This window comes from Hippopotamus amphibius, chromosome 9 (assembly GCF_030028045.1).
Source record: "Hippopotamus amphibius kiboko isolate mHipAmp2 chromosome 9, mHipAmp2.hap2, whole genome shotgun sequence".
Lineage (NCBI taxonomy): Eukaryota > Metazoa > Chordata > Mammalia > Artiodactyla > Hippopotamidae > Hippopotamus > Hippopotamus amphibius.
This window is the reverse complement of record NC_080194.1, coordinates 71365017-71377502: the sequence shown is the minus strand read 5'-3', so window position 1 is coordinate 71377502 and position 12486 is coordinate 71365017. Positions and strand designations below refer to the sequence as shown.

Sequence of the window (12486 nt, the reverse complement as noted above, 5' to 3'; positions counted from 1 at the left end):
CTGCAGTCAGCAGCAAAGGGCCTGTGTGCTGGCTCCTCTACAAGTGAGGGGGTTTAGAAAGCTAAGCGTGCCCACTGCTGACATCAACTCAAAATTTAATGTAATTTGAGCCTCCTTATTTCTTTGGTTTTGCTAATGTTGGCAAGATGGATGTTCACTGATTCAGCACCAGCCGGGTCCTGCTGAAGGATCTAGCAATAAAGGACACATCCCTTGTCAAGTTATTTCAGGACAAACCAGGGACATGCTGAACAGCCAGAACCTTGTGTCTCTCTTGGGTCTACACTGGGCTCCTGGCACCCACCTGTTAAGGTCCAAACTCTAGTATGGTAAGTCTTTCCCTAACTGGCCTCAAAGCATGCCTCTAGTTTCAACTCCTGGTACTTCCTTCCAAGAATGCTATGCTAGGTGTTTAATTTTCCAATGTTCCTTGAATGTTCCAGGCCCATTAACATCTTTGTACCTTTGCACATGCTGTTTCCTTGTGTGAAATGTCTCATTTTTCCCAACAAACTCCTATTCAACCTTCAAAACCTGTCACAAATTTCTCTATATCGATCACCTCCAGAGTGTCAGGCAGTGTTAGGAGCCCTGCATACATTGTTTCACATATTCTCAAGGCAATTCTGCCAGGCCAATGTCAATTACTTCCATTTTACAGATATGAAAAGTGAGGCTCAAAGGACTTCAGCAACTTGTCTAAAGCTACCCACTTGGTGAGTGACAAAGCTGGGATTCAATCAGTCAATCAACCAACTAACATTGGTTGTGCTTTGTGTATACCAGGTATCCTGGCTATAGTAGAGGAAAAGATGGACAGAATTCCTGTCCTCACGTAGCTTATGGTCTAGAAAGAGAACAATGTTCAAGTATCTGTAAGTGCTTCCAGAGAGGGAATTCAGAAGGTTATGGATTTAAATTCACACTGGGTGAGGCTCTGCTGCCTTCGAGGCTTCCTGGGGCAGCTGTCTTCAGTGTCTCCTGAGCCTCCCTCTGTCACCCACTTGTCACCTCTGATGGTGACCTTCCAGAGCTCTGTGCTGTGCCCTAACCATCTTAGTGCTCTTCACCAAGAGTGTGCTTACAAGCCTTGTGCAATATAAAGATGACCGGCCAGTGGGCTGGCTGGGTGTCAGTGAGAGGATGCATAGGCAGACCCGGGCTCTAGCAGGCGAAGCTCTCTCCTTACCTGAGAGATATCCATGACAGAGTCACAGCTCAGGGGCCGGGCTGACGTAAGATCATTGGAGCCCAGCAGAGTGGAGATGACCCCATTCTGATCAATGCGTCTGATCATGGTGCCATCCACGAAGTAGATCAGCCCGGACTTGTCCACCGTGATGCCTGGGGTAGAGAAGCCAAAACAGGGAATTCAGCCTAAGAGGTGGTAACAACCCACATACTCCTGGAGACCTGTGGGGGGTGGGAGGACAGAGCACCTCCCCTCTGTGATTTGATTAGCTCCTCCCCACAACATTCATGCCCCTTTTTAAAGGAGACAGCTGCTCAGAGGCTTGTACAAAGCAGATTAGAACCCAGGTCTTCAGAGTCTCCAGGCCTCTGGTCCTTCCACCTTGCTGCCCCTGGAGATTTTCACCTATCATGTTAGCCATCCACTGAAACCTGGACTCGTAACTGCTGGGAGTTTTGCTAAGCACTAGAGGTAGCGGCAAGGAGGAAAATTTTCATTGTCAAAACTGTAAATTATATAAATTAACTTACTTCTGAAGACCTGTAATTATAATAATCAAATCCCGTTTTTGGCAACAATTTTACTTTTCTTCCAAGACAATCATCCTTCACATTTTTCTCATCTATTACTATTTTATTTCATTTTAATTTTTTTTGGCTGCACCATGTGGCTTACAGGATCTTAGTTCCCTGACCAGGGATCGAAGCCAGGCCTCCTGCAGTGGAAGCATAGAGTCCTAACCACTGGACCTCCAGGCTGTTCCCTATTACTATTTCAGTTTCATTGGTTATTTCGGAATTAGAGAGCCTAAAAAAAGAATCCTTTGGCTCTGTGTAGGGAATACTGGTGAATTTAATTTCTAAAAAAGCCCCACTGAAAGGAGAAGTCAGAATTATTATTCAGCATCATCTCCTCCATTTGTTAGACCATCCCACCTGTTGACTTTCTCCTTGGCCAGCTGTGTTACCTCAGGCAAGCCACTGGGTGCCCCTGCATTGTCTTCTCAGCTGTGAAAGGAAAGGATTGTTCTAGATCTATATTTCTCACTTTTGGATGTGTGTGACAATCACCTGGGAGCTTGCTAAAATGCACCCCCCAGGTACCTGGTCCAGAAAATCTCAAGTGGAACCTGAGCATCTATCTGTATTTTTGACAAGAACCTTGGGTGATAATGATACAAACAAAAGTCTGAGAACCACTCTAGTAAATCAGTGCTTCTTAACCAGTGACATGTATCAGAATCACCTGAAGTTTTTTTTTTTTTTTTGATATATACCTGCTTGGTCTCACTCCTGGAAATACTAGTTCATAGGGTGGCTGGGACTGAGACCAAGGCGTGTTTAAAAAATACTCACAGGTAATAGTGATAACCCAAGTCTAGAATCACGAGAGGTAGCCATACCCCCTCAAAATGTGAACTGCTCAGGCGTCCTGGGGCTGAGAGACAGACAGGATGTGCCCCTGCGGAGCACACGGGTCTAGATGGGGAGGCCTGGGAAGGAGCCTGGAGCCAGGCAGTGACAGAGGCGGGAAGGTTCATGGGGAAATAAAGGAGATCAATTTCATTCATTCTGTTCCGTGTTCTCTGGGGCAGGAACTGAAAGAAGGGGTCAGAAAAAGCTTCACAGAAGTGGAGACACTTGAAGTATAAAGCTCTCCAGCTGTATAACCTCAGGGGGATCACTGTACTTCGAAGTCTCAGTTTCTTCATGGATAAAATGTGGATAATAACATCTGAGCTGTAATAGCCCTCAATAATGATTAACGACTTATACTTATGAGAACATGAAATCCACTCTGTGCTTGCTCTCAGGACCCACGTGTCTATGACCGGTCAGGAAGGTGGGGTTAAGACACCCAAGGGTCTCTGAGTGTGCACACCCACGGGAGCTGTGGTTCCTCCTGCCCCCTCCTCAGGCTGTTCAGGGCTGGAGAGTGATCTCACACGGAGGACCTGGCAGCCTCAAAGCAGGGGAAGCCTTTATTCTCTCCCTGCCCAGAATGTAAATTAATTACATTCTTTAAGCACCGAGACAGGAGCTTTCTTGTCTGCCTGGCTATGCTTGGTCTTTCTCTTCCATCTGCTAGGACTGATGAGTGCTCCAGGAACAACTGGGTTTCTTGTTTACAAAGTTGGCTGCACAGCCTAATGGAAGTGATCTATCCCCTGATTAATTACTTCATTTTTTCTCCTTCTGTTGTGCTAAATAGATGGACATCTTTTCTCCTCCCTGCTGCACAGTGTCTGCACATCGTGGCACCCTTGTCATTTCTATCTGGGTTAATTTCAGGCTTTGGGGCAATTTCATTGTCACCGCATCTGTACATGTGTGCATGTGTATGTGTGTGTGAGGGGAGGGTGGAGAACACACATGTGTAGAGCAACTGGAAAGATCTTGAGAAAATAAAAATTCTCAGAAAAAACACTCTGAATTCTAAGAGGACAGAATGTTGCAACCAAAAGGGCTCTCAGGGACCATTTGCCCAATCTGCACATTTACTAATGGGAAAACTGAGGCCCAGAGGAGGAGGTCCTAGAACTGAGAGTGGCAGAGCAAAACTGTAATGCAGGATCCCTAAGGACAAGCCCAGTGTTCTTTCCACTCCAGGTTACTCTCTCAGTATTAGTAAGCCAAAATTAGGAAGGAGATTAACCATGGGTGTCACAATATTTAACCCCACAGAGTTACCACCTGACCACTTCAGGTATCTGGTAGAGACGTATGATATGAAATAATATGATACATGATACGATGTACATATAACAATCATAATAGGAATTACCATTTATGGGATGTTTATCATGTGCCTGGTACCACTGTCCTAAGCAAGCACTTACATTCTTGGTAACAGTTAATCTGTACTACAACATATAGTATATTTCTAGTTCGTAAGGAAGAAAATGGGGCTCAGAGAGGTTAAGCAACTCACCCAAAGTTACACAGCTGTTAGCTGGCAATGTCTGAATTTAAATATAGAACTGCCTGATTTCACGAGTCTACAGCTTTCATTTGAAACCAAGCTTTGAAATCTGGCACTACTTTAAAAAAAACTATCACTCATGACACTTTTATAGGACATCATATAAAATATATTAATTTTGACCCTCAGAACAATCCTAGGATGTGGACACAGAAGATACTATTACTCCTATCTTATTGACAAGGTCCCTGAGGCTTAGACGCTATAGGTCATTGGCTTTAGGGCCAGCAATGCAGTATACACATGCTGATGGGTGTCTGTTGAGAATGATTCCTTCTCCTCCAAAAAGCCTTCCCAGTCTCCTGGGCACAGGAGCCTCCCTCGGCTCTGGACTCCCACCCACAGTTCTTTCTCCTTGCACCTCAGGGAGCACTTTCCCCCCTCTCCTGTCGAGTGATTCACGTTCAAATCTTGTTTTCTTGCTACAATGAACTTATCTATGCAAGCACAGGGCACTGCATACTCAGTAAATACGTGCTTGAATAAGTGAATGGAAAGTGATTGTGGGTATGAAGAGGTCCAACTTTTTGAAAGACTCAAAATTGAAGCTTAGAGTTAACCTATCCTATAGCACATGAACATGTGCAAAGATGATACACTGCCATGTTTTTATCAAACAGTACATGAAAGGCAGCATAAATATCCAGCAGGAGGGTATGATAAATAACCGGACATTCATTTGATGGAATAATATATAGCTATTAAAAGCAAGTACACAGAAGACTCTTTAATGACATGGGGAAATATTTTTGATATATCACTTAGGAAAAAACAAAGGTTACTAAAAACAGGTTGTTTAATGTGATTTCATTCTATTTGTTTCTGGTGAGCATTACATACACATGAACAGTTAGAAAAAAGACTGGGAGAGGATAGAAAAATGGAAATATTTCTGGTAAGTGGAATTATGGCAATTTAAACTTGAGTTCTCAGCATTTTCCAACATTTTTTGAAATGATAAACAGGTATGTCTTTTGGAAATGGAAAATACCCCGATAACTGTTACTGAGATGTTTAAAAGCAAGGCCTTACCCCTGGGGTTGGTTAGTGTGGCTTCTGTGGCTTTTCCACCATCCCCACAGCGAGTGTCATCAAATGGGAGGCACTGGTCCCCTGTCCCTGCCACCACCTCGGCGTTTTTGACAAGGTCCTTCACCACCACGGTGGACCTGATCTTGAAGACCCGCCGGCTGCTGGTGTCCGAAAGGAAGACGGCCCCACTCATGGGGTCTGTGGTCAGGTAGTATTTGTGGGCTGGACTGTGACTGGAAAACAAGGACATGCCAGTTGGTGAGCACTTTCTTCTTTCCTAACAGGCAGCCAGAGATGCGCAGCTCGAGTCCAAGCAAAAAAATCTTATGGGGACAATGCCCCTGTTTGGGGTGATGGTCCCCCAATGTTTCTGACCTCTCTGGTTGGCCTAACTATCCCTCCCACCCAACTGTGAGTGTAAATGTCTCTTGCCAATGACGTGATGCCCAGTGTCATGCCCATATCAGGGGCTCAATATGTGTTTTCTTAAAAACATTATCCGTGAAGCTTACCAGAGGTGGCTTGTAAATCCAGACCAGAAACAAGAAAGAATCTGACTTTAAAAAACACTTCAAAACAAAATGACACGCAAGCCCCTCCCCCCCCCCCCCCCCCCCCCCGAGCTTTTTCAGCAGCCCCGCCCCCATCCTGGGATTGACTGCTAAGGCCTTGGCCAGATGGGACTCAGCCAGTGTGAACACCACCTTCTGCTGTCAGCTCATCGGGAGCCCAGCAGTCGCCCTCCAGCAGCCGGACGTAAATGAACTGCACGATTAGTCTGCAGTTTGCAGCAACAGCCAAGGAAAAAGAAACAGAACAGAGGAGCAGTGCTGGTGATAGTTCTGTTTCTGGAAAACAGCCACAAAGACAAGGCTGTGCTAACAGAAGAAAGCAAAGCTAGACCAGGACTATAGAGGGGGATTATGGAGACAAGGCACCACCTCTAGGCACTGGGCAGGAAAACTGTGCAGGCTTTGGGTCAGCTCAGTCTGGGTTCCATGTCTAGCCTTGCTATTTCCTAGTTCTGAAATCTGTGCAAGTTACCTGGCCTCCTGAGCCTCAAGTTTTCTTCATCTGCAAAATGGGGATGTGAACAGCTACCCTGCTGGTGTATTGGGGACACTATATGAAATTATATATGAAAAATACTCAGCACAGTGCATGGCACATAGTAGGTACCTGATAATCATAAGTGTTATTTTAACTACTAGCCATTATGTCTGTTTTTACATTTGGAGAGGACTACAGAGTAGGTATCTCTTATTAAGGCTGAATTTTGCTGTCGCATAGTATGATTTACAATTTCTTCCAAGTCTAGGCCAGAGTGGAGTCTGACTGCTAACTCCTGGGCAGCTAATGATCAGTTTCTGCACATGGCCTGATCACCCCCTGGCCCTCAGACAGCATCACAATATTGGTAGTCTCTGGGATTCCAAGTCTCTGGAAAATCTTCTGGTTCAAAGGAGTCTCCCTCTGTTCAGCCTGGATGGCCTGGCACTGGACACTTTCACTGGACAGTGGAACACACACTGTGCTAGGGGATTCAGGGCACAGACTGAGCGGTGTCTAGAGCACCAGCAAAGTAGGGGCACTGTATACCCCTGCAAGGTACAAGTGAGAGGATCAGAAGAGCCTAGAAAGAAGCTACTTTGGGGCTTCCCAGGTGGCGCAGTGGTTGAGAATCCGCCTGCCAATGCAGGGAACATGGGTTTGATCCCTGCTCCAGGAAGATCCCACATGCCATGGAGCAACTAAGCCCGTGCGCCACAACTATTGAACCCGCGCTTTAGAGCCTGTGAGCCACAACTATTGAGCCCATGTGCTGCAACTACTGAAGCCCATGTGCCTAGAGCCCGTGCTCCGCAACAAGAGAAGCCACGGCAATGAGGAGCCTGCGCACCACAGCAAAGACTAGCCCCCACTCACAGCAACTAAAAAGAAAGCCTGCGCACAGCAAAAAAGACCCAACACAGCCAATAAATAAATAAATTTATTTAAAAAAAAAAGCTACTTTGCATCTCATCAGGCATGCAAGTTTTGGGTCCTTTTGAAAAATAAAATTTTATTTTACAGATTAGTGTGTTTTGAATTACGTATGGAGACTGAGGCACTGTAATCTTCAGTGTCAGGTTCTCTGAAGGTCTTAGTCTGATTGTTCCTTATCACACCCATCCCTGGCTTTGGCCGGTGTCTTGGGGACTGGCCAGGCCTCCAGACTCGAGGTTTTCCTTCCTGTTTTCTCTCCCTGAATTTGACTAAGATGATATGATCTTCTCCAGCTGTCCTGCCTCTCTAGCCCTGACCCTACTGTCTCATGACCTCCTTCTCAATAAAAAGCAGGTCTCTGCCTGCAGCCTGGGTCCTCCCCTAGCCATTCCTCCCTGATCTAACCCCAGACCCAACATGTCACCTCAATGCTTTCCCTTCTAGGACCTCCCAGGAGCCTCCATGTCCTACGGGCTAACTCAGACTCCTCAGCCTGGCAGCACACAAGGGCCCTCAGGCTGGGCTGTTGCTCTATCCTCCCAGCCCCCTTCCTACCATTTCCTCACAGATGTCCTGTCCTCAGCGGTACTGACAACCTGTCCCTCAAACACACCTTCACACCTCTTTGCACCTGCTCTTCCTGCTCTGGGGACTATCCCGTACCCTCCCCTCTCAGCCTGCTGCACTGCTACACATTCTTCAGGTGTCAGCTCAAATGGTACCTTTTCTGGGAAACCTTCCCTGACCTTTCTTCCCTGAGATTCATATCTGTTCATATCCGGGTTACAAGACACTGGCTATTTATTTATGTGTCCGTCTCCCAAATCCTGTCAATACTTGATGGGAAGAGAGGGGATTTTATTCTTTTCTGTATTTCCAGTGCTCAGCTTGGTGCCTTCCAGCCCACAGCAGCCATTAAGTGAACAGAACTGGCATTTTTAGCTTATTTAAACAGTACTTCCAATCAGATTACTTAGCTTTTTTTTTGCTTTTCTTTTTTACTTCTCTTTTGGGTGTGGTGGTAACAGGAAAAATGTCCTGTTTATCTTGAAATGTCCCCTGTGACTTGCCCTATAATGCAACACAGATTTAATCTTCCCAGATTACACTGATTCTGGCTAAATAAAATGCAGTGACCTCAAATCCTACTCTGCAATGCTGGGCCAGCAGCCTTGATCTTTCTGCTTCCTGATGACAGCTGGAGGTGGGGGTGATTATCTCATTTCTTTGCATATCATTCATGATAAATGGGTGCTCTCCACCTTGGCAGAAAATAAGCCTTTGAGGGAGTATGGTGGCGGTTATGTCCACTTAGATCAGCCCCCTGAGATTTCAGCTCATGTCTTTCTGCATTGCCCTGGAGAAGTGCCACTTATGTGACGTTCCTCAGATTGGTGAATTCCAGAAGAGGGTGGCATTGCCAGGGTTATCCTTGTGGCCCCCTCTTTTGTGCCCAAGGACAAATTTGAGGTCAGGGGGTCAGTTAAGTGTAGGGAGAGAGTGCTAGCTTTGAACTGAGAGGATGCAGGGTCCAATTAGGGCAAGTCACCTAAATCGTTCAAGTGGTAGGTCCTGTAGCTGTCAAATGATGACGCCCCCACTCTGCTCTGCTCACAGGACTGTCATTAGGGTCCAGTGAAATTACACAGCTCAATAGCCTTTTCCAGTTGGCAGAGAGCCCTTGGACAATCTTCACCTCACTTTTTCCTCGGGCCACCTGCACCGGGAGCAGCACCTGGACCTCTCCCAGGCGCAGCGCCACCAGAGCCTCCTGCCGCTGGTACGGAAGCATCTGCTACCACCTCCAGGTGCCAATTTGTCCCAGATAATGAGCTAACACTTTATATGCACAATCTCACTTTTGTCACAACTACCATAGAAGTCAGGTGCTTTAAAAAAAAAAAAATTTAGAAACCTGAGATGAGAGAGGTGAAGTGACTTGAGCAGAGCCTGAAACTGCTGAGTGGCAGGATGGATTTCCAACCCTGACCTGCTGGACGCCAAAGTCTGTGTTCTTTCTACTTCCCCACACTGCTTCTCAGGGCCTAGACAGCTCTACTGCTTTTCTCGCCCAGACCACCTGCTCATCTCTTGGGACTTAGCTCCAGCATCACCTCATCTGGAATAACTACCATTCCTGGATTCCTGGGACCCTGCTTTCCCCTCTTTCTTTTGTTATGGCCCCACTAGACCATCAGCAGCTTATACTTTTAGTACCTCCAGCACCTTAAAACCCTTTTCTGCTTAGTTGTCTGTCTCCTCAAGGACACCTTGGACTCCTCAAGGGCAGGGCCTGGCTTCAAGTCCCTGGGGCTTAGCACTGGGCTGGTGCAGAGTTAGTATTCCAGAAAGGCCTGCTGAATTTACGAATCAGTGAGCAAATGATGACCTGCCTTTCTGGGATTATAGACAGGAAACACCCACTGCTACGGGTGTTAAGGTGATGGTTCTTGACATGGCTACACATCAGGTTCACAGGGAAAGCTTTTAAAAAAAAAAAAAGCCTCACCCATCACATCTGGGTCTGGGAATCTGTCCCTTTAAGAGCACTCCAGTGATTCCAAGGCACAGCCAGATTTGGAAACCATGGCTTTAGAGCAGTGCTTTTCAAACTTTAATGTACCCATGAATCATGTTAAAATTAACATTTCAGTTCAGCAGTTCTGGGTGTGGCCTGAGAGCCTGCATTTCTAACAAGTTCTCAGAGGATGCTGATGTTGCTTATCTGTACTTGGAGGAGCAGGGCCTTACTTAGAATACTCTGCAGACCATAAATGCCTGAGATGGGAGATGGCCTACCGCCAAGACCCCAGGCCTGGTTCTGCGGTCAGGGACTGTGTCTGATCCAATTCTGATCCCCAGTATCCTGAGCAGGGTTGGCACAGAGCACGGTCATTCTTTCCTACTTCCTTAACATAACCCTGGTACTTCTGGAAGCTACATAAAATCTTAGAGGCTATAAGGTATCAATCCTGAAGTTAATGAGCTGCAGTGAAGCTCTTTCTGGACAATGTAGGGAATCTCCCAGTAGGACCTGCGAGCCCAGGAGTCTCTTGGGACTAAAAGCAATCTATTCCCTGCTTCTGAGTGAGAATTCTCCCTCTGTCTCAGAATAAAATCTGCTTGTGCAGGAGCATCCTTTGCCCACATCACATACCAGCCCTGGCAGAACCTGATTCACTGGTTTTTGGAACTAGTGGGAAGAGCCTGAGCGCTGGGAACACAGAGACATGGTTTTCAAATACCAGCTCTGCTACCCATTTGGTAAGTAACCTTAGGCAAATTATTTCATTACTCTGAGCCTCAGTTTTTTCATCTGAGAAATGGGGATAATCACATCTATTTCAAAGGGCTACTCTGAGGACAAAATTCTATAAAGAATGTAAATCTTTGAGCACAGTGCCTGATCCATTAAAAAATAAAAATGCCCAATTAACGGCAGCTGGTCACCTTGCAAAACCTCCAGAATATTTACGTTACTGCACGATGGAAAAGACAAGTATGTCATACTTAACACTGTCTGTCTAACCTATTTTCTGAGGTGATTAAGGGCTCTCTTAGAGTTAAGTAATATGTGTAGCTGGGTTTGATGGAGAATTGAGTTTAAACGTACTTCTGAACAACAGGCTTCAAACATTCCTCTGTGACCCTAGAGGAGAGATCTGGGAAGAGGTGACGACCCTTGTTCCCTGAAGGGATGCAGGGAGGAAGATGCCCAAAGGACTGAGGGGGTCTCTGTGCTGAGCATGCTCAGCATGGTGGGCTGAACTGAGGCTGTGAGGGCCAAAGAAAGGGGCACACACACACACAGGTAAGGGCGCCAGCCTGGAGTCAAATGCTATCCCTGAGAGCAGCTAGAACAGTAAATGCTAATGGACAAAGAGGGCAAAATTTTAGAATTTCTTTAATCCTCTTCTGGCATTTACTGATGGGGACACGAAGGCTCTAGGAGAGGAAGGGATTTGCCAATATTCAGGTGCCAGTTACAAATCAGAGCTGGAGCCCCGGTCTTTTCCATCCTGATTGTCTTTAGAAAACTGGAAGGCAGAAAGAAGTTCTGTTTTTCCCTTCCGCTTTGGTTCACATTTGAGATAGGTTTTAGCACCTGAGAAAACACTGAATTGAGAGAGGGCAGGAAGCCAGCTCTGAAATCATACCGTGGATACATCAAAAGATTGCTAAACATCAGAAACAAAAGGTACCAACACCACAGCTCTCTCACTTTATAGATGACACAACTGGAAACAAGAAAAGCGAAGTGACCAGCCCAAGGCCACATGAACACACAGCAAAGCTGGACAAGCACCCTGGCTCCTCACTCTTCCCAGCTTTGTCCCAGGCAGTTACCACCACTGATTGGAGGTTTCAATGATAAATGCTAGGTTTTCATCCAAGATCATCATATGAAATGCACTGTTTTCTGTAAAATTGAACTTGAGGGCACATATCAATTCATAGTTCAGTATCATCCACACAAAGTTCTTTGGAAATCTCTTCAATTTCAGGATCAGGAAAAAATATTCCTCCTATGAGAAATGGGCATATTTTCCCATTTTTGATAAGGTAAGCCATGAAACAATTATGTTTCCCTGTTTAATCTGGCTGCCAGGAAGCTCAGCGTCTTATCTGATGTGTAATCACATATATGTTTCCTCCTTTTTTCTTTTGTTCCCAAATCTATTTAATTTACTTCAATACACGTGTCTTTGGTTGTAAGAGGATTGAATTCCTTCTTGGGAAAGATGGAGACAACAATACCATCATCTAATTGTTGTGATGATAATAATAGCAATAATATTAATAATAATAACAGTAATAATAATAAATCATTAGAGCTCCCCTCTGTGCCTGGCACAATGCTAGAAACTTTACAAACATCCTCTGTAACCCTTACAACAATCTCCAAGGGAGATTTTATTATCCTCAAGTTAGAAACCGATGCTCAGACAGATGAAATACGTTTTTCAAGGTCACACAATTGGGGAGCTTCAGTGCTCTCATCTGTAAATTGGATGTATCATGAATACCTAACTTCACAGGGTGGTCTGGCGGTGAACAGCTGCTATAATCCATGTAAAACACTTAACCCCCTCCCTACAACACATCAAATGCTCTCTACATATTATTATTACCTTGAAAGAACATATGTGATTGTTATGTTAACACTATATCTAATTATATAGACATGGACATAATCTTTATTGGATTTGGGGTCTGTCTGACTCTCTCTACCATCCTCACCCCAAGTAAGCACTACCCCATGTGCCACTTTTCTGAGCCACATGCGGATAACT

General features: G+C 45.5%; 1 protein-coding gene across 1 annotated transcript in view; it reads right to left on the bottom strand.

The window, feature by feature from the left end:
• Positions 1-12486, bottom strand: part of TENM4 (teneurin transmembrane protein 4) — a 732935-nt gene that overhangs the window by 44934 nt on the left and 675515 nt on the right. The window contains 2 exon segments of the mRNA XM_057747430.1: positions 1190-1344; positions 5207-5439. Of these exon segments, the coding sequence (XP_057603413.1) occupies positions 1190-1344; positions 5207-5439 (388 nt within the window).